Genomic DNA, 23,101 nt, shown 5'->3' with positions numbered 1-23,101 from the left:
TGCAAGCTACCAGTATTCTTGAAATACTTTATTATAAACCACTTCAGACAAACTTTCATTCAAAAAAAAGAGTCATCATCTGTAAAAGGAAACTATCTTAAAAGGATATTCATAAAGAAAATAGACTGTTCTTAAGCATCAGCTTCAGTTAGAGCTCTTCCATAACGAAATCTAAAAACCACTGGTGGTTCAAGAGCTACTCATTTCACAGGTACTCATAAAATGGAGACTAAGATGTTACACAGATATCATAGAGCATCTTATCATTGACAATATAATAGGAAAGCTTGCTATTTAATTCTGCCTGACAAAGCAGTCCAACATTTAAATATTTTTCCAGTCCCAAAAGAGACAAACCATTAACATTTCTTATTTAAGCCAGCCCTGGGTAAGGGTTAACGCCACTTCAAAGCATCTAATGTAAGCTCATTTCATGTACTTCTCTTGTTGATCAGCCAAAATCTTTGCTGAAGACTTGGCATCATAGAAAAGTTCATTTATTTCTTCAATATGCTCCTTCTCAATGCTGTCTTTCCCATTAATCTTGGCAAGCAGGTTAGCTGGGGTCAGTAGCTGCACAGCATACCTGTGATCAAACAAGGTATGGATGAAAAATTACAATTCAGTGGATTCCAGTGAACTGAACAAACGTATGGGTGGGAGACCTATTAGGAAACACATAGCTCTAGTAGTATAAAAAAAAAATCTGTAAGATCCTATAGCTTGTACATCTCTTAAACAAGGCGACAGGAGGATTACTGACCTCTAGTAATGTTAACTCTTAACACAATATTACTGTATGGGAGAGAGTTGTTTCACTTCAAGAGTAAATTATCCTACGGTGTTTTAAGCTCCAGTCATACTTAAAAAGTGTGAGAGAAGAATCAATGGCATTCAACTTACCTTAAAGTTGTCTTGGTACCAATTTCCCCTAAATGATTTAGAGCTTCTTCACTAATATTAATTCCTTCTGTCTGAGCACGAAGTTTTATGATCTGTTGGAATAAATAAGTCAGGTAACAGCCCAAACTATTAGCATGCTACACTACTTAGTTTATTTTCTAGAAACACTGTCAGCTTAGAGATAGGATGTGCTATAAAATGGGATGGTATGAACTTATCCTGTTGTAATTTACCACTAAACTACAAAAGATGTGTGGAATTCTATGTCTTTGAATGGGAAAACATCACGCTGGAAAACCTGACAATCATAAAAGCAGGCTGAAGTAATGTTTTGACTACTTTAGGATGATTTTGCATGGTTAGCAAAGTATATCTACTAATGAGAAGCAGAGTACGAGAACTTACACAAGGAAATTGAAAAAGTACACAGAGAGTAACGATGACAGCTGGAGTCTTGTGGGCAGCTACATCAGTTCCTACAGTGTATTGTTGCTGCTACACAGCAGAGTGTTCCAACAAGCCCTACAAAAAGCTACGCTCTTCCTACCGCAGCTCACAACACACTTTTTATTCCACTGACAATCCAATTGTAAAATAAATCAAAAGTTACTTTCTAAGATTCACCTATTCATGCAAGAAGAAAAAAAATCACTAAGAAGAATCTAATCTTTCAAGAACAGTCCCAGGCTTGTACCAGTTTGCAGATCTGTACAAAGTTGGAGAGCAAGATATCACAATAAGCCTGAGCATATAAAGCTGTAACAGGAGTGGCGCAAGTCTCTCGGTAGTCCGTATTACCAGGCGAGTGATAAGGGGCAGACTGGATAATGATGTTGTGTTGTAGTGCTGAGATAACTCTGCAACTGCAAGCCTCATATAATACAGGTATTTTTCACTTTGGCAGCTTTGTAAACAAGATATCAAGAAGCACTCGTTTAAATTAAAGCCATAAAAATGCGCCAGGGGAGTCAGGGTAGGGAAGGGAGTAAAGAGGGGTTTGAAATAGCAGAAAGTTGTGCTAAGACATTAATACTGAATATCAGAAATATCCCTGCAAATTGCAATTCCAAACTGAAGACTTGTCACATCTCACACATCATCCAGATAGCACCTTTCGTTCAACTACTACTGCTTTATTCTACCCCTGCTAGAAGCAAGACACCTCAAATGCCACTTAGCTCAGAATAACTATTTCTTAAAATTTTGTATCTAGCAACCTGGTAGAACCTCACTGAAGGATCAGGGACCAAGGCAGTAACCCAGAAAATACCGACTAGCAAGCTTACATCAAATAGGAGAAGAAGTGTTTAGCAGGTGAAATAACTAGCACCCTTTGTTCATAATGTGTAACCCCTTCCACCTGATGGCAGGCACACATGGAAGAAGTAGTTATCAGGCTAGAATATGCATATAACAGGGGTTATCCTAGAATCACTGTATGGTTGCAGGAAGGTAACTGTGAGTCTTGATCTCAGCAGAAGCACATGATGGGATTTCCTCTGGTTATGAACTAACTTTCAATAGACACACAATTACTGTGCTGACAAGCAAATCAGTTGTGAGATGTCAAGGCAAGGAGTCCCATATAGAAATACAGTCAATGAAAACTACTAGAATGAAAGAAAATGGGACCAAAAAATAAAGACAGTTATGGACGTCTTTTATTTTTATCATCCCTCCTAAGCTGTATTTAGTTAGAAAGTGAAATGTAATAAATGCCTCCTTCTCCTCCTCTCTTAAAAGTAGTTATTGAAAAGTCCTAATCTAAGGGAAGATGAGATTATTTAACTATGTGGTTGATGGCAGCAAATGTCCAGATCTATTTCTAGCTTTAGAAAAAGCTACTGTAAGCACTGCATTTCCCTCAGCCTTGGGAGGGGTTGGAAGGCATAGCATGGAACCCAACTCTTCTAAGAAATCATCAGTTTAGGAACAAGCTCCTTAATACTATATTATCTGCTGATAACACAGTACACTACACTGCTTTTTGTTAAGCTATTTTTAATTCTCAGTATGTTTTCCTTACTGCACAAAATTCACATACAATACAGAGAAGTTCAGATGAGAGTTTTTAACACCTGCAGACTGAGCAGAAGTCATGCTTGAAAACCTGTTTTGTATACAGACAAAACACAATCATATTATTAAATCTCTGGCCTGCTTCTACTGTTATCTGCATCGTAATGCTTTTAAGTATCCTTTTAGGTACAAAAAAATCATCCTGAGCGTGGTTCACAACAGCCCTATGTGAAAAGCTCCTCAAACTAAATGAAATGAAGCTTTGCCCCTACGTTTATATTCAATAAATGCCTCAGCTTCACCTTGGCACTTATCCAGCAGCCAGAGACTATTATCTCCTGAAAACGCTCTCCTCCATTGACACTATCTCTTAAATAATACAAAGAACTGACATGATAAACTGTAACGTCTTCTGCATTGTGTCACTTCACAGCATTGAGACGCTAATGAGGGGGATCTTTGACACGATGCATCATAATGGCACCTAAGCATTATAATCGATACACGGAACACAGCCATGGCCCCACAGGAAAGGTTTCGGGCATTCAGAAGTGTATCTCTGCAATGTTTACTGTGCTAACGTTTCCAAACTTGTCTAGGAGCACAAAAATCCCTTCACTTGTCCTTTCAGGAAGCAGCCCAAGTAGGTTAAAGCTTTAGTATAGGGGATGGAGGCAGAAATGCAGTGAGTGAAGTTGCATTCCATAATTCCTCATCTCTCATGTAGAGGAACAGCTGAGGTCTGGGATCACAGGTCCCCAGAATGCAACATTCATACCTGCAGGAAAAAGCACTGCCTGCTGGAACCTGCAAACTCTACAGAAAGCACACGCAGGTGAGATGTCACTTTCAGCTCTAGACATGTTTACCAGTAGTTTGTCAGTGCATGGAAATCCAAGATAAAAAACCGTATGCACAATTTTAACTTACTCTAAATGGTTTCTAAAGCAGCACACTTTTAGGAAGTGGTAAACTTTCTGGCACAAACTCTGCTGATTCAAACAGCTCTATAGTAACAGAATATACAGGAATGTAGAAGTTGTCCCAAGAAAGTAGAATTCTCATATATTTTTTAGAAGCTCTTAAGATGCTTTGTATACCTGTTTCATTTCCTGAGGCGTATACAACATGGTTCGGATAATCATCACTCTGTCCAGCAGGTCCAGTGGTATTCCATGAGGAGACACTACATCCTCTGTGCCTCTAAAGGAGAGAACAAATGGAAAGGGATCAGATGTTATTCTGAATACAGTGTGTTGATTTGACTAAAATTGGTAGTAATTGACTGTATGTTCACTAATTTACAAGTCTTCTGTATTCCCATAGAGACAATCTCCCCAGGCACTGACAGGAAACATTCTAGCCTGAAGTTCATACTGGGCAGCCTGCAAGAAACAAATATCACAGGAACTTTTAAACATGTCACTCAAAAATAGTCTGAGGTGGTGCTTTTCTTTGTTTTTTTTTCACTGTATCTTACAATGTGGTCTTATCTAATGTTCCAAAGTGTATTGCAGTGAGGAACAAATGATTCTTATTAAGCTGTACAGCAATATCAATGATATGCACTATTAGTCACTGCATGTTCTCTCTTGCTGAACAAGCCATTACTCTGTTCTATACATCCCTGAAAGCCTCCAGCCACTGCAGTATTCGCATTACAGGCCTGCAGTCCAGCAAATTCAGAAGTAGAGATCTGTCTATGAAGGACAAAGCACAGCGTAGACTCTCAACCATTTTTTTTGTTTGGTAAACAGCACCCAATAGCAGAATCTGCAGACACATCTACTCCTGCTTTTTCAAGAAAAGTGAACTGGTGTGAAGTCGAGAATGAAAAATATCCACATTTCATGATACCTATGAAGATAATAGATGTAAAAGGTAAAGTGATGGTAGATAATTTCCAAGTTCAGTACTAGTATTTAGGATCTCAGCTTTGGTCGTGGTTCTCCACGGGAAACAAATCAAAAATCCATGCAATCAACTCGAGCAGATGATGTTCTCTCATGAGGTTAAAGAATCAATTAGCTATGTTATAAAATTAAGTCTCTCCTGACCCTTTTAAGAGATACCAGTAGGCATAGTAGAGCATCACCAACTCTTAAAGATAGTAGTGTGGAGTTAAGACCTTGCTTTTAAGGGATTTAGTTTATCAGTATTAGATACAACTATTATATGGAAAACTTCCTTTCTTAAATCACAGGTTCCTGTCAATTCATGCTAATAGATCTGTTTGTTCTACTTTTACAAGACAGCCTTTTTATTCCTTTGCAGTACTGCAAAGTCCCACCTCATCATTTTTGACAGGCTTATCATCTTAACTTCTAAACAATGCAAACAGAGAAAGATTAATATCAGATGACCCAGTAAGAGTGAAAGGAATAGCTGGTTAAAGAGCTGAATTAATTCAACTTAAAGAGTAGCAACCATTGCTAAAGACATCTTGTTTTGATGTACTTAGATCTAGACCACAAATTAAGAGTAAAACTTGAGGAAGAATTTGAAAGAGGAAAACGCTTTTACAGAAAATGCAAAGAATGCACTGTGTGGGTGCAAAATATTGAAGTGGAAATGGAGCAGAGATTAAAAACAGGAGGTAAGTTGGCGAGGCTGGAGATAAAAAAATCTAGACCACTACAGTAGGAAAGAAAGAAGGACAGTGAGAGGATGAACTGCAATATGCTTCAGCAGTAAAAACAGGAAGTTTAAGCTTTATACAGCAAGGACAACAAACAACAAATTGATTCAGGAGAAAACTACAATAGTATGCATTTCTGGTTCTACAAGAGCTGTGTTGAGATATCTGAAGAGAGAGGGAATTTAAGAGAATTCAGGGAATACAGTTTAGAGAAAAAGAGGGACGTGTCAGTAGAAATAAAAGGAGTTCTAATCTGCTTTAATTCAGTTACTGAGGTACTTAATGTTCTTCTCTTGGTGAAGCCAACAAGCAATTCCTAAGCAGTGATGCACCTCACAACCCACACAGGGTGTTTGCACAGATGTCAGTACCAGAGACAAAAGCTTTCAAACGTTCTAACACTGCTGAGACAGCTCACTCCATGACTTATGGGCTGATGCAAACTGGAAAATTCAACTTTAGACATACCTGATTACACAGTTTCCTCGATTGGATGCAAAGATTACAATGGGAGAAATAGAAGATTCCAGTGCTCGGTGCAGGTATGTGAAACATTCAATATCCAGCATGTGAACCTCATCTACAAACAGTACACCTGGGACCAGCTCTGCGATGCCTTGATCAATGTATTTATTTACCACTTTATTTATTTCTCCTCGAAGTTTGTCTATGAGAACCAAAATAAATTGTTAATTACTCTGCTAGTGAGCAATAGGTTTCTATGAAAGACTTAAAGCAATCAACATATTCCCCTGGAGATGTTCATGGTTTGATCTCTTAATGCCACGGGATAAATCTTGGCAGCACTAAAATTCTGTGGAAGTTTAAACTAAGATTTGAAATTTCAATCCTGTATTGTGGAGACATCTGTGCATCAAAATTTCTCTAAAATGAACTTCCAGCACATAAGTCAGCCAAACGTCAGTTTAAAATGTGAAGTTTAACCAAGTTTCCAAGCATGCGTAAAAAGAACAGTATTGAAAGAATAAAATATTCCTGCTGTATTTCAGCACCGTAGCTTTCTATAAAGATTCTGCCAACATATGGATTTCAAAGCTATGCAAGACGTTACAGATAAACTTAACTTCAGAATAAGCAAAATGACCTCTAGAGTGTAAGCAATATTTCAAAAGAGCACCATTCAAGTTAGGAATTGAAGGCTTATCTAAATTCAGTTACTTAATGAAATATCAATTATTTCAAAGAATAAAAAAGAGAACTGATTTTTCTGTAGATCTTTTTTCCTTTAGACGTGTAAGTAGGAAGAACAACAGTGCACTTACAGCATCAAGTCAAAGGCAGCTGCTACAGCAGACAAAAGCAAACCAAGGCTGGAGTGCTTAGAGCTTTTTTTCTGCTCCTCAGAAATAGTGCACGGTCACTTCACAAAAGAAAGTAACCTAAGATTTTTTTTCATTTTTGAGGTGTCAGTTTGCAACTTAGCATAGCTCTAGGAAAATATGAGGACTGCTCTGAAAGTAATGACTGTTATTTATTATGCTGGCCCATGACAACAGAGCCAGATGCTGGTGGTATGGCAGTAGAGGCTGAACCTTTTCATAAGTATTCTGTTACATGTTGTTGCCACGTGACAGATGGCAGCAGAGGGACAGTCTGACAAAATGGCATCTGACATGGAAGTGTGCATGAAACAAAGGTGTGGAACTGAATTCCTCCATGTGGCAAAAATGGCACCCATTGATGTTAGCATTTATGGAGACCAAACAGTGGACATGAGCACAGTGAGGAGGTGGGTGGTGGATTTCAGCAGTGGGGACAAATCTTTACAAGCTTGGCACACAGACTCTTGTTCCACTGCTGGTGAAAATGCAGAGCTAATTGATTGTGACTGTGTTGAAAAAGAGTGTTTTGTAGCTGAGAATTTGCTTTACCAACTAGTGTTACTGTGCCCTTTGTATCTGTTGCAGTTAGAGGGAAATAAATAGGCATTACTTTTGGAGCAACCTTTCACATACTCTTGAGCAGAAATATTTGGAGAAGGACAGCACTAGGTCTCTGACCTCCTTCTTTCCAAAACATGGATGCAGAATACAGTATATAGCTTAAAACTGTGTGAACCAGTAACGTTTGCAGTGTTTCCAGCTAAATCTGAACATTTTTGAAAAAACATTATTTGTAGGCACTCATCATTATAGATGTCGTATTAATAACCCAATTTTTAATACTTTCTAATTCAGGCAAACATAGGTTATGATGGTCTGAAAACATGATGCAGGGTTCATACCAGTAATTTCAGTTTTCTTAGGCTTCATCAGTTGTCCCATCATGGAGAGGATGTCTTGCCCACCCTAGAAGAAAGTTACAGCAAGTATTAAGTCTTGCAGTGAACACGTACCATGAGAATTTTAAGAACTGGAAATTGGTTAAAGCAGTTCTTTCTTGCAGTTGAACTGACACTTTATTCAGCAGTGGTTGATAACCTGTCAAAGGTCAGGTCGCTTTACCACAGTGGTATTCCAAGCCTAACTGTTTAATTAGCTATTTCCTCTTTCTTTAACCTTGCTCATTTGCACAGTACACAAAAAATGAGGTATCTGCTTTTAAAAATTGTCATAGAGAAGCTCATGAGAGCTGAGAACATCGGGGAACACAGAGTCTTAGGATTATTTGTGTGCATTGTAATTGTTCAACCTGTCAACACAGGAACAATTACGCTGAGTTTTAACACTTTAGAATTCCTTGATATTATCAGGTAAATGATTTTGTTGGAAAAAGGATGTTTATTCTGAAATGTAGTAGCAGGTTAAGGGCTTGTAATATCATAGGGGTGCCAACCTTTAAACACAAATACTGTATTGTCAGTGGCTTTTGTTTATGACAGAGGAGTTTCCTCCTTCCTTGATTTACATTACGATACAGAAAGGGGTAATTCTCCTACTTTCAACTTTTTTATGCAGTGACTTCAGAGCTCTACTGCAAATCACAAGGAAGTTTAATGGGAGGTTATTAAATGTTTCTGAAGGAAGCGGGGAAATTAAGAGAACCGACAGCAAGGTCAAAAACACTCAGTGATCAGACACAAGGTCTGATCTTTGGGGTATCCTGCGTGGAGCCAAGAGTTGGACTTGATGATCCTTATGGGTCCATTACAACTCAGGCTATTCTGTAATTTATCACGTACTTGCAATTTCTATTTTACAACCACAAAGCTGTAACTAAAGAAATTAATCTGTACTCAACTTTCTACAAATAAAATGATGCAGATCTGGCTGCTGCTACCTCACATCTCTCCTTATGGAGACAAAGGAATAATCTTACCCAGCAGGGGAGACACTGTGATCAAGCAGGTTTTCCAAGGGCAAGGTGCTTAAATTTATTATTATTATTTTTAAATGTTGGATATTAGGAAAAATTTGTTATCTGAAAGAGTTGTCAAGAGTTGGAACACAGGCTGCCGGGGAAGAGTGGAGTCTCTGTTCCTGGAGGAATTCAAGAAATGTGTAGATGTGGCACTTAGAAATGGGATTTATTGAGCATGGTGGTGATGGGCTGAAAGTTGGACTTGATGACCTCAAGAGGTGTGTGGGAACTGCTGAGTCATGGCCTGAACCATTGATTGAGCACCTGAGGAAAGGACCCAGGTCAGCCCTGGGAGCACAGGTGAAGGCAATTCAGCTGTGTGACAGGACAGGTGGAGCCTGGCTGCACCTCTCTTAGACCTCATTTAAGGGCTGACTGCAGGAGCTCTGGCTGCAGATCTTTCCCTTGTGGAGTTTCCTTTTTGTGTCTAGATCTTTGGAGATGGGTGAGTACTTTTTCTTTGTAACACCTCTCCACTGTGCTAGTCCCTTTGTCATTACGCCTTCTGTATTGCCACTTTCTGATTGTTACAATAGGTCTTTTCCAACTTTAATGACTTTATCACCTCTTTCTTTGGTCAAGAGGAGCAGTCCACACTGCAGCAGGCCTCCTTGCAGAGAGCAGGGTTAGAATGGCCTTTGAGATACCTCCTGTTTCTCCTATGGCAGTTTCTTTGAGGGTACTTTAGAACAACTCAAAGCTTTCAGTATTCTTCTTGATTGTTCTAGAAACCACCAGAACTATGTACAATATTTTTTCTGTAAAGAATTCATCTGTGTAATTCAATACCTGAGGTCGAGCATTGGCCACATCCAAGTCATGCAGAGTAACATCCTGAATAATTTCTTTTTTCTTGTGCACATCACCCTTTGGCAAAGGAACATACTCTTCAGCTTCAAGGTCAAATTCCGTAGCATAGGTATCACACCTGCCTTGCCTCTGAAGAAAGGCAAAGAAGAGAAACTTAAGTATAGGATTTGTTTTGGTGCCAAAACCTCGAGCGACAAACTTGATAAAGGACTTAATTCACAACTCCAGTCCTGACAAGCTTCTGTCTGACAGTTTGGACATCCCACTCCCTGCTTAGCAACAAGCATACTGTATCTACTAATCAGTGCTCAAAATACCCTATTGAAAAGCACCTGATATTTTGGTGGTAAGAATATTTCGCTCCTCTCTCCCTTTATTTTAACTGTATGCAATTCTTGCTAAAGGACAAATCCAGACGATTAGCTAGAGATTAGGAGAACCGTTCAAGACTCCTTTGTAGGTGGGTGATTTATTATATGATAGAAAATATTATGGTCATCCATTAAACAGCAAGTATCGCTACTTTCCAAATCAGATATGAAAAGAATGCTAACTAATGCAGCATTCCCTTCTACACGTATATATCTTGTGGAGAAAATACCAGAGCGATAAAAGAAAGATTAAATACACTGCACATGTCAGCCTGAAAATGACTAAAGTTGCTTGCTGTTTTTCTTCCCCATCCTTCCTTAAAGATGTCTTGATCTCAGAGAAAAGGAAACTCAACCAGCCAGTACCAGTGATAGCTTCCTTGCCACATGACCTTAATCATGAACCAGATGACCATGTTCTTTCAGTGCAAGAGATATTTTTCTTACTAAGGATAATACTAGGCACTTTTAAAACTTTCACATAACCATTTCATGTCAATTAAGCTTAACAAATGGGAGAGCTCCCTGACAAAGGCAGGGAAGACCTGCAAGAACACATCCACCTGCATAAAAATGCAGAACTTTAACTTTACCTTGACAGCTCCACTGTTTGCTTCAATATAAATAACATCACCTGTTTCCACTCGTTCCTTCTGCAAGCTTTCAAATATGCTTGGGTCCAGCTGCAGACAAACAAACATCACAGTTGGTGAAAACAATTCTGCATTAATGTGGTAATCAACAAAAAGAAGTTTAGACTAAAGCACACTTCCAGCAGGCAAAACTAAACTGCAACTTCCCCCTGTAATACCCTCTAGGATTTTATAAAGCTGTGACACCTGGAGTAGTGGTAGAGGACAACTTAGTCTTTACTGTAAAATCTAAAAGAAGATGCATAAAACTTATTTTCTTACACAAAAATCACTGTCTGAAGAAAGTGACATTAAGTGCCAAAAATATAATGATACCAGTTACAAAGAGTGCCTTTGTGTAACGTGACAACGTGTTTACACTTAGGATGTGGTGCTTCACTTGCTTTCTAGCAAAACTTTTACAAAAACTGACTACTGCACTGCATTATGCTACTTGATCCTGAGTCTGCATCCTCTGTCAAGCTGCGTGAGGGAAAGCAGACGTGGAATATGTGAGATGCTATTGTTTCCCATAGTATGTATTTATTCATTTTTCCTCTGCATTTTCTTGTTTTCAGTGTGAACAAATGCAAGTTGATACTTAACAACAGAGACAGCTTTCAGCTCTTGTATTCTAACTGACAGGGAAATTAAACAATAAGGACAGAGACAAGAAAATAAAGGGAAAGTGGGGCTGAGCTGGCAACATACCAGCTCAATTTGTAGTTCTCTATCACATATTCACTAAAGCATTTCTCCACGCATAGAAGGAAGAACTGTGGCAGAAAGAACAATTTGTATAGAAGCGGACAAACTTTGCCAAAACTATTCTCAAAAATTCAGTTGAGCATCAGGAAAAACAAAAATGAATAAGCCTTCTTGCTTAATGAATAAGCTGCAGTCATTGTGAGCGTATCAGGTTGTAGCTCAGATTCCTCACTGAGTCTATTTTTTTTCTGTGAGCTAGCAATGTTGCTGCAAAACTGCAACAGAATCTTTTGCTGGTTAAATCTTTCTTTAAACTTGAACACTCACAAGTGTGTATTGTCAAGCAGAAAAGTAACAGGAGCTGTTAAGTGAGCGATGGAGTTTCCTATTAGTAGGAGAAAAGACCAATATCCAAAAACTAGGAACACCAAAGAGATACAAATACGTGCTCAGGAGTAAGATAACATTGTCTAGCAAAACAGTTTCTTTGCACTGTTGTTGTACCCAGATGGGGATCAAGAATTGGTTAAAAACAGAAGATGCAGATATGACAATTTTAAGGAAATCTGGAGACCCTACCACACGTACCTTCAACTGCTTGGTTCCCTTTGCAGTTTTGAGTCCTATAATTACATGGCTGATTGTTTTGCCATAGCCCCCCATAGGGTTTTCAGTCTCACATGGAGTTAATTCTGTGACTTCTCCTTCATACACCTCCTTAGTCTCTTTAATCCTCAATCCTGGAAGCAATTGTTTGAAATAGTTTAATTACACAAATCAATGGCCAAAAGCACTCAAGAGTCTTCCACGTTAATGCCAACAGATTTTAATATATTGCAAGGGTTTGTTACATTTAACTGGAAATCTTTAATTCCAAAATTTCAAAGATAATTATAGTTCTTCAATATTAAGTGTGAATATTCAACCCATGTCATGAGAGGGAAAGCTGAGCCCAAGTTCTGATCCAAAAAGCAGCTTATTAAGCTCTAAGAAACTATTTTCTTTCTGCTGTTATTATTTGTTCTTTAAGCAAATATCAGTATCCTCTCTCTTTTACCTCCCCTCAAAGAAGGCAGTTGTCTGATTTATGACTTTTCAATAAATATAAACAGTTCATCAAAATTCTGAAACTGAAGATCAGTGACAACAGCACAACTGTGAGTTGTACCCAATTGTTATGCTTTTAGAAAAGAACCATAATGTCAGGATAGATGAGAAACAAAAGTAACTTCAAAAAAACTTTGCTTTTAAGAAAGACAGTGTAGAATATTTTACAGTTATGGGTGAGAGGTGAGCTAGACAAAGTTTAATAGAATCTGTTATAAAGCAAACTTAAAACTGTTTCAAAATAGCGGACAGGGTCGTCCTTACTTCGCTGTTTTTCAGAGAGTTGAGAAAACATTACAATACTCTAAACCAGAACTATTGCAGTGGACTAAAAGTCATTTTAAACTGATTAAATAATACAGAGCTGATGAGTTTTATGTTTAGACTGTGCCAAAGAAAAACCACTATCATCACCACCACAATTATGCAGACGTTTTAACTACATAAAATTTCAAAGAACCCACATCTGAGGAGACTCTATAAAGTATTTTATGAGACACACATGCCATACCAAAAATAATGAATGGGCTGTAACAAGATATAAGGAAATCATCCTGCGCAGTCTGAGGCTATTAGGACTTCATAAAACTTTCCTTGTTCCTTAACTTTTCTTTTTGCTTTGAAATAGATCAGACACTTCACCAGTAATCTTGAGTTGCTGATAGGGAAATAGGAAGGACTGACAAATAAGAGTCTGTCTCCCTCTACTGGACCCAAATTAAGGATGGGAGTTGAAATGTGAGAAATAGTGGGATTTTTCAGACAATGTGGTAATTTCTTGGTAAGACATGTGTTTTCTCTTATGTAACATAACCTGGAAGTTCTACACAAAGTTAATTTCAGAAAATGTTTCAAATGTTTAAGCATACCAAAACATTAAACAAAAAGTAACGAACCTTTGAATTATGAAATTGACCTAGACAAGGCTGCATCACATAGACTACATCTGCAAGGAACATTCAGTAATATGGGATTCTGTACAGTAGAGCTCCCCGTGGTAAGATCTGGACATCTGCAGGCTTGCTTTTCCCTTATTTTTGTTTTTAACATTTCAGTGTAAGTCCTATTCTGCCCCCACAAACTGCAAGCCATTCATGTTTGGGGTATATTTTGCACGGTCCTAAATCACATCTTCATGTTTTATTGTCTGAAAAGAATCAGACTCGAGCAAATTCTGTTCCACAATACAGACCAAAGCTGAATCACCTAAGAGTTTAACAAGATCTGAAAAAAAGTAATCAGTGTTTTGAACTTCCTATTGATTATATTTGATTTAAAATCAATCTTCATGTATCAGCTTAACTCTTAAAAGACCTCCTTAACTTAAACAGAGACATTTCCTAATTGAAACAAATCAGAAGCATGAATCCAGGAAAGAAACTGCAGAATACTTCACGTTTTGGCTCAAAGGTGGACTTAAATAGTGCTTGTTTGATTTACTGGCAGTTACAACTCATAAACAGCACATTGGTTCCCTGTATCTAAGGGGCTATTCCAGTAGTTCTTTTTCACTAGTTAGCTACTGTCACCATCCTGGTAGGCTGCTAATAAGCCCCACAGAGTACTAATCCCTCTTAGCTGAAGTGCTCTTTTTTTAGCATGTACAATTCCATCTTCTCATTTTCCACTTTTTTTTTCTTACGTATTCTAAACAACATTTGGCCATTAGACTACATCAAGCATGTTATTATATGACTTCCAACAGTAAAAATCTGAGAACTCTGATTTGCCTGTTTTCTTATGCAATGATGGGATCAAACCAATCAGTCCCTCTTGCTTCCAAGAACAAAGAAAAAACTGATGTTAACGTCCCTAATTGTTTTTACAATTTGAGCTGTCTAAAGCTCCTCAAAGTAAAATATACAATAAGGGAAACATGATGTATACAGAACCTGCAAGGAAGGCTTCATACCAACCAAGCAGAAAAAAAATATATATATATATATATATCGGTGCTAATTGTGTGAGATGACTTTTTTTCTTGCACTCAGCTACAGCTGCACTGTGCATATAAAATCTTTTTTGAGAAGATGTATTCTTTTAAATTATTTATTTGCCAGGCAGGTGATTGAAAATCTAACCAAGATTTAAACACGATTGGAAAACATTCCATGATTAAAAAAAAAAAAACAACAATAGTAGATCCTTTAAAATATTTATTTCATTTTTTACACTGATAAAAATATTCAATAAAGGTGGTGTTATGAAAATGTGACACAGAGTTCAACAGAAAGGAATAAAAGAATTTCCATCTTTCATGAACACCAATATTTGTTTAGAAGTGTCTCTCTGCTGACATTCAGGGAATGCAGAGAACTAACAATGCAGCTGGCTGTTAACCCAAGAGTTAAAATACTGCTATCTCCAGAAATGACAACATGGATGGCAGAAGTTTCATCTGTTGGTTCAAGTTTCCAAATCTCTGACAGGGAACTTCATCACATCAAGGAAATATAGTAGACTACTCAGTCTCTGGCTTCCCTCCCCCAGGCCCTGCCACATTCACGGTAACTAGACCAGAGACTACTGAAAGTTGCTTTCTTATAAAAATGAATGGAATACTTTTACTTGGTTGCAGAACTGAGAGACCTCTTCACCACTCCCAAATACTCAAGTGAAGTCAGAGAGAAAACATAGCACAGAAATCAGGGAAAATTAACTGTTAATAAGTTCAGTTTTTCAGTTAGGTCATCTTTAGGCAATCCTTACACAAACAAGGAACCGCTTTAACTGCATTTATCAGCTGTCAGCAGAGATCATAAGAGAGATTTTAGCTATTTAGCTAGGTTGCGTTGCAAATTTACCCAATTTACATTGACTTTGTAAAAGCACTCTAGAATTGAGGACGATACTGAAAATACTATTTATTATGCTGGCATGGAACTTCCTCTGTGCTCACTGGAATACTAAGCCAGACTAACATTGCCACTTGGGAGTCCCTGAACAAGGCTGCTTGCTCAGCAGGGCGAAATCACTGAAGTAAAAAAGGAATGCGTTTTGCTATCTACAAGTATTTCTGCTAATGTAAGAAACTAAAAATAGGTTTTCTTTCAGATTTCTGGAAAGTCAGAGGCGACATCAGGAGATGGAACCTGCTGGAGGACGTGAAGAGATTCCGGGGGAGGAGAGCAAGTAAAAATAACTGCGGGACGCAAGCATTTATGTCCACAAGCATTTATCTCCAGAAAACCTTACTGATTCTATTAAGCGTGGGAGAGAGTCCCCAAATTAAGATCAGTGTTGAAGAAAAGTTCATACCACGATCTGGAAGCCACCATGACCACCAAGATTTTTTTCCTTTCAGATTACTAGAAAAAAACAATGTAAATCTTGTGTAAATACTAAATTTTCTGTTTTCTGAAACTTACCAATTGCTCGTCTGAAGTTTTCCATCAGAACTTCCGTTTTCTTTATTTCAGTAGAATAGACCTCACTTCCAACCATAGGACAAAAGGGAACTTTACTGCCAAGTTCCTGAGCAATAGCTAAAGCCAAAGCGGTCTTAAAAAGTGAAAAAAAGAAATTAACCGTTTCATTTTTATGAGGATTTTCAGCACAAATTTAACTTTCTTCATCATATCACTTTCACTCTATCAACCACCATGTGAGTATTATAACTACTCTGACATCTCTCACATATAACAAACCTCTCCCACCACAACAAATTAGACATGCATAAGGTGACTTCTACCAAAGACTTACAAACACTATAAAGGAACAATATTGGACATTTGAATTCAACATCTTATATGAAATACCAAAAGGAAAACAACCAAAAAGAATAACTATTTAGGCTATTAGTATAAAATTAACTTCTAAGACTCTTCTTCAGAAACCATACTATGTCTGTGTTTGGCAACCTGTACGAGGTGCTTTTGCACTAATGATGCCTGCACAAACCAGAGGATGCTGCCAGTGTTAATGAGATGGCAAAAATTAAACACAAAGCAGGAAACTGTGTCAATACCTTAGTGGGGAAAAAAAGCCTAACAGAAGATGAAGACAATATGCAACCGCTATTCTAAAATGGTTGTGACAGCATGTTCAATTACAATGAATTTCAGAAAACTTTATTTCTTACAAATAAAGGAAATATGAGGATACCTTGCCAGTTCCAGGAGGTCCTGCCAACAGGACAGCTCTGCCTGCCATCTTCTTGCTTTTGATTAATTCTACTATAACCCCACAAGCCTGCAGGATAAGGGTTTGCACCGTGAACAAGAAGAGTGTTAGAATATATTTAATACCAGCAATACTAGATGTGTTTAGAGCTACTGATTTTCTAGACACTAAAAATAAAGCAGATTTCAATTTTATGCACAGAAAAAGTGAGCTAAGAAAGAAATCACTTCCTACAATCGTTTAAAAAATAAATCAGACGACAGAACTCAAACTAAAGGCGCTGGAATCCTTTCCCCTCGCTGTGCTGCACGCGGGTATCAAGGCTTAAAAACAGAGCAAGGAGTTTCTGCCTTTCAGAAGCACAGAGGAGATGCAGCACCGTGCCGGAGCTGGGCAAGGAACACCAACACCCCGCAGCAGATCGCTGATGTCGGGACGTTTCACAGCCTACAGCAGCTCCGTTCGGAGGCAGCTCTGCAGCTAACGCGGTCAGTCACAGCGGCGGGGACCGCCCCACCGCCTCAGGCGGCATCAGCAGAGGTAAAGACTCGCCCTCGCTGCTGAGAATTATAGGGAGGTAGCGGCGAACTCACGGCCCTGAGGCTCCCCGTCAGCCCGCAGCAGCCCAGGCCGAACCCCTCGCTCACCTCCCGCGCGTTCTCCTGTCCCACCAGCCCGGCCCCCGCCGGCTTGGCGGTGCCGCTCTCGTCCAGCCCCAGCCCTTTAACATGGCTGTGGGCGGCGATGCGCTGGGTCTTCGAAGTGCTTTTCACCTCCTCGATCTTCATGGCGGGCCGCTCCTCTCCCGCACGTCCACCCGCCACACGCGGCCCGCGCGTTACCAAGGCTCCCGGCGCGCGGCCTCCTCTCCCCGCCCCCTCTCGCCATTGGCCCGCATGACGGCGCTCCGGCTGATGATTGGACGCGATGGGTGCCTGTCACCTCCGAGTGTGTGCATATTTTTAGGGGCCGTCTTTGCGCTTCCGTGTGCGCCGCTCTCAGAGGGTCCGGCTGCGCGCGGGCGCTGCGAGGATATGGGCCGGGGCCGAGCCAGGACATCACCTTTGGGTGGGCCTCGCTGTCGTCTTGTCGTTACCGGTGTAGAAGTTTCACGTGCCCACGGCAGCATCTGAGGCTTTAACTTCACCTTTTATACAGTATATCTAAACAGCTTCCTCCCAAGCTGCTGAACTGAGGGAAAAAGCACATCACAGAATCACAGAATCATCGAATCACAGAATGATCAGGGTTGGAAGGGACCTCAAGGATCATGAATCTCCAACCCCCCTGCCACATGCAGGGCCACCAACCTCCACATTTAATACCAGACCAGGCTCCCCAGGGCCCCATCCAATCTGGCCTTGATCACCTCCAGGGACAGGGCATCCACAACCTCTCTGGGCAGCTGTTCCAGCATTTCACCACTCTCTCTGTAGAGAACTTCTCCCTAACATCCAACCTAAATCTCCCCTCCCTCAAATTAAAACCATTTCCCCTTGTTCTGCCGTTATCTACCTTTTCAAAGGCATCATCTCAGCAGGCAGCTCCACGCCCTCAGAGCTCCCTCATGTAACAGTTTGCCCACCACCATCGCTGGCAGCCAGCTGTGGGCTCCTCCGCAGTGCTGCTGCACCTCTTAACATGGTACATCAGTGCTTGGGGTGAAAATGCTGCCAAATCTCAGAGGGTTTCAGAGCTGGCTGCTCCAGTGGCTTGTTGGTAGATTTTGGAGTTACCCATAGAATAGTGAAGATTGGAAAAGACCTCTAAGGTCATCTAATCCAACAACTGACCCACCACCATGCCCGCTGACCACATCCCTCCATGCCACATCTGCACAGTTCGGGGGCACCTCCAGGGACAACGGCTCTACCACTGCCTGGGCAGCCTGTGATAGTGCATCACCGCTCTTTCTAAGAAGAAGAAACCTGCTAATTTTAATATTTTCCTGCTAATACATCATGTTTGATGATAAAAGCTGTGTCCATGTCCTAATGCTCAGTATTAATGGGCTAACGTGGTGTGGTGCTGCTGGAGCTGCTGCCACAATTCTGCCGCAGGCTGCCAGGGAGAGCTGCAAAGCAGTTGTGCAGTGATCCAAAACAGCAGAAGGGCTTTTGGGAAGGAAGGGTGGGCGTCGTGTCTCAGGTCACAGAAGTCTGGTGAAGACTGTTATGTGCCATTCATTCCCTTTTCATCTCAGAGCTTCTATTAGTTTTGATTTAAATGTCATTCAGCAAAGAATGCTATTTGTTTTTTTCTGCTAACTTGTTCTGTCAGTTTATATTTACATAATCTAGTTTAAAACTAATCACAATATAATTGTAGACATATGTAGTTCAACACCTTTGTAAGGGTATCCTCTCATTTCAACTCTTGTAGCTAAGAATTTTTGAATCTAATAAATACAAGCTATCCTTTAAATAATTAAAAAAGTATGTATACTGTTGGACCCTATACATCCTTACAGGGTCATATTAGTCACAGAATACAAATGCCTAATATGTACTGAGCTGCACACATTTTTTTTTCTGTAAAAGAGCAAATATACAACTTTGATTTCTCTAGTGCATTGTGCTGCCACAAGTGCTGTGGGTATGTCTGGTCAGAGTTCAAGTTTCTGCCAGTTCTGGAAGAATAATTAACAAGGCTTGGAGGAGCTCTAGGGCAGTGATATAGTTACATATATTTCTCTTTGGTGAAAGTCAGTGTAGAGGAATATGGATGGCAGAAATAGAAAATTATGGTCATTATAATTTAGTGGTCATTATAATTTAGAGGAGATGTAAAGGTCAGATACGCTGCATAAGAAACACTGATTTATTTAGAGATTTTCTGATAAAAGTGAGTAGCACTTACTTATCTGAGAGGAAACAAAACTGGGAGCTTTTCTGTCTAATTGTTTCTCTACAGCAATATGGTGTCTTAAAGATAGAACTGGAGCCTAAAACTTCAACCTTGTAGGGACCATCTTTGCTCATCATCTGCTGCTGTGGTGAAGATACAGTTTTAACTGATACACAGAAATCATTATGAAAATGAGTTGGATTTGTATTTGCAGTAGAAGTGGGTATTTCTCTCTCTGTCTATATACGTGTTAAAAAGTAAACAATTGTTTACATGACAGATGCAGAGCTTTCTTCTTACTTGCTCAAATTAGTATCGCTGTTCATAAACTCTGAATGGTTTGGCACATCTCATTGTGTTGACTGTTTTACTCATTCCACATGTTCTTTGAACATTGTACTGAAATTGCAGTTGCAGAGAGGAAAGTACGTTTGGGTGAAGGAAAATAAACAACAATTCTTTAGACCACCCAGGATCAGTTGTTTATTTGTCAGAAAGAGTAAAGTAGAACTACTGGAAAGTTTAGGACTGAACTGAAATAGATTAAATAATCTGTGATAATTGATGTCTGATGTGTTATGATGCATCGGTCTGAGGAAATACTGAACCTCAACATGGTTTTTGTGATTTTGAATAGTTAACACATCTGTTGCAGGGGAAGGATAACACTTTGCTGCAAATCTTGAGTCACCTTTCTCCTTTGCCCATGCCACCAGGTGGAACATAAGTTGGTTGTTAGACCATTCTGCCCATCTACCCATGTTATGAGTGCTTTAAGTATAATTTAATATTTCACTAGCCAGTTAACCAGAAAAAATAATACCTGTCACTAAAGGTCTGAACTGTTATTCCCCAGGTTTAATCAACTCATTTTACCAACGTTTCTTTTCCCCCCCTGTTTGAGGTCTCCTGTTTGGCACAGACGTCATGTGATACCCGAAGTGGGAGCTGGAGACTGGAGAGCTGTTTTCCTAGTCTAAATGTTTGAGGTTACAGGACGTGGCCTAGTTTCACATAAGCTTTCAAATTTCAGTGGGACATGCCGAATCCTGAAACTGTCAAATAGTGTATTATTTTTGGAGTGAGAGAGAGTACGTGTATGTAAGTGTGTGAATGACCTTTACATTTTTACCCTATCCCAAAAGCCTGACTTCCTGCCCTTTCTCCCATGAGTCCATAAACTTTAGCAATTAAACTGAACACTTTTTAAGGAAGAAATTCAGTGCAGAAGGGAAGAACTGGAAAGGGGAATGGAATTTTGAGGAGAAAGCAAGAAGAACAGAGAAATGCTGATTGCTTTGTGATGATATTGAGAAACATGAAGAAGTTGAGATTCTTTAATTTTGCCATTATCCCCTTTCTGTCTTAGTAAGGTCAATATCAGTCTGTGCATTTTGTTTGCTTTCCTGCAAATGACGCTGAAAGGTTTTTCCTACCTGTCATCGAAGCAAAAGGAGTAATGACTCCTAACAAATGACATCTCTTAATCCCCAAATCCTTAATTAATTCTGCAGACTTTATAAGCAACTAGAATGGACGGTTCTTACCACTGAATAAAATTGTTCGTACCTCTGTCATACCTCCTCCTTGCTATTGGTGTATTTTACAGGTACCATGTGCACCGCGATCTTGCAAAAAGCTGTGCCTTCAGGTGATATATAGCCAAATCTGAACTACAGACTATAAATTCCTGGAGACAGAGGCATGTTCTGAGTGATAACAAAACTGTGGACACTGGAGCAAACTTATCTTTTTTTCGCCACTAAAGTGCTTGTTCTTTACACATTATTTCCCTTCTATACAAGGACAAATGCCTTCTCTGTCTAGTGAGTTACAAGTCTTTTCTGTATCTAGAGGAAGGAAAAGAATAAGCCACAATTCCCACCTGATATCCCTCTTACTTGCAGGTCAGATTTTTTTTTATCTTTCCTCATTACATCTTAGCAAAACCAATTTTTTCCCCATGAGTTTTTGTCCAGTATCCCTTTGGTTACTGTCAAAGCAAAACCAAAAGCAAAAGCTCTTTGTTTTATTGGTAAGTTGGCAGTCCAAGCAAAATGGTCATGCCTGAGCTCTTGCTATAGCCTGTTAGATTATGTGGGCCATTGAAATGGGCATTTCCTTTATCTCACTCCCAGGTTTACAGGAATTGTAGAAACTTTTAAGATTTCTGTGCTTTGTCAAAGCTTGTTGAAAAATAGCTGGTATTTTAGATGTGTTGGGAGGACTGCTGGATAATGCCATTCTGGATAATATATCGTCTGGTTGGGAAATGGACCTCTTTGCACCTTTTTCTTCTCAACTTATCTAATAGTTAATGTTAGAAAAGAATTAAATTGTATGTAATATTATGTAGGGATATCTTTGTGGATTATGACAGTGTAGAGCCTTTTCTTGTGGGAATAGAAGTATACTTTCCATTAACTTTTCAAGTATGTATTGATATAACAGCTTGAGACTTTTAGGGCAGTGAAATGTACATAAGCTAAGAAGCCTTATGATTAACAGGAAACTATTCAAAGCCTGGGAACTTCGTCTGAAAAGTGACATTATGCTTGATTCAGTTCCCATGACAGAGCTCCCATCAAGCTGAACTATGCTGCTAACAAAACCGATTAACCTGGTTAGCTCAGTATATTGGCAGCCCTCCTTGTGAGTTTTGTGAATTCATGTCTTTCCTTAGGGAGATGGTTGTTTTTCAAATAGCACTGTGCACTAGGAATGTTTGCTTTTTTTTTTTTCCTCACTCCCTTCCCCACCTCCCCCCGCCCATCGTTGAGTCATTGACTAGCATCTAGACTTCTGTGTGCTTGACAAGGAGTAATTTGTACCTGGATTAAAAGCTCTGCAGACCCTTCTGTAACAAAAGTGTTGTTATATAGAGGAATTTTCTGCGTAGGATAGCCTGGTGTTTAGAGTGAAAGCTTCAGCTAAGTCCACAATGCTGAGAATAACCTTGGGAAAGCCACAGAACCACAGAATCATAGAATCAAGGCTGGAAAAGACCCCTGAGATCACCAAGTCCAATGCTAACCCACCCCCACCATGTCCATAACCACGTCTCTCAGTACCACATATTCATGGTTCTCGAACACCTCCAGGGACAGTGATTCCACCACTTCCCTGGGCTGCCTGTTCCGGCTCAATTTTACTGCTTTTAGGACTCGGATGCTTGTCAAACTCATTGGTGGGTTGTGTAATTGGTGGTGGTGATTTGCAGGAGAAACTGTTTGGTGCAGTTACTCATCTTGATCATTCTTAATCCCATCAAAGTATGCTTTTCAGGGAGCACCCTACACAATATGCTTACAGGAAGAGGAATTACACAAATCCAGAAATCAGTGAGCAAGTTAAGGTCAAGCAGGTCAAGATCTGCATAATTCTCTCCCTTTTAAAAAAAGAAGGAAGAGAATTACCCAGCTCTTGACCTGCTTTTTGCGTTTGACTTCACAATGTCTATGCAACTGTGAAGCCAAATTTCAGCCCGAGTGGCACCTGTGCGTGGCTATCCTTGGCCGCAGGGGCTAGGGCCGGCTAAGGCTGAAGGCTGAGGAAGGCTGAAGCTGCAGCTGAAGGCTCGGGCCGGGCCAGCGCGGAACGGCGGCGGCGGGACGCGCGTTGCC

At 39.7% G+C, this 23,101-nt stretch overlaps 1 protein-coding gene across 1 annotated transcript; it reads right to left on the bottom strand.

Annotated features, from left to right (window-relative positions):
• On the bottom strand, positions 1-17,500 carry RUVBL1 (RuvB like AAA ATPase 1). Its single transcript, XM_003210099.4, has 11 exons — positions 17,279-17,500; positions 16,614-16,700; positions 15,878-16,010; positions 11,991-12,142; positions 10,656-10,745; positions 9,671-9,820; positions 7,806-7,869; positions 6,029-6,227; positions 4,023-4,125; positions 904-995; positions 1-586 (listed from the first exon to the last, which is right to left on the bottom strand). The coding sequence occupies exons 1-11, from the start codon at positions 17,417-17,419 to the stop codon at positions 427-429; spliced, it is 1,371 nt and encodes a 456-aa protein (XP_003210147.1). The 5' UTR covers positions 17,420-17,500; the 3' UTR covers positions 1-426.
• Positions 17,501-23,101: the final 5,601 nt, after the last annotated feature.

Source organism: Meleagris gallopavo, chromosome 14, assembly GCF_000146605.3.
Source record: "Meleagris gallopavo isolate NT-WF06-2002-E0010 breed Aviagen turkey brand Nicholas breeding stock chromosome 14, Turkey_5.1, whole genome shotgun sequence".
Taxonomy (NCBI): Eukaryota; Metazoa; Chordata; class Aves; order Galliformes; family Phasianidae; genus Meleagris; species Meleagris gallopavo.
This window is presented reverse-complemented; position numbering and strand designations above follow the sequence as displayed.

Coding starts and splice junctions, on each gene's coding strand:
- RUVBL1 (XM_003210099.4), bottom strand. CDS start 17,419: ATGAAGATCGAGGAGGTGAAAAGCACTTCGAAGACCCAGCGCATCGCC. Junction 16,701..17,278: donor GACAGGAGAACGCGCGGGAG/GTGAGCGAGGGG, acceptor CTTATCCTGCAG/GCTTGTGGGGTTATAGTAGA. Junction 10,746..11,990: donor AGGGAACCAAGCAGTTGAAG/GTACGTGTGGTA, acceptor GTTTGTCTGCAG/CTGGACCCAAGCATATTTGA.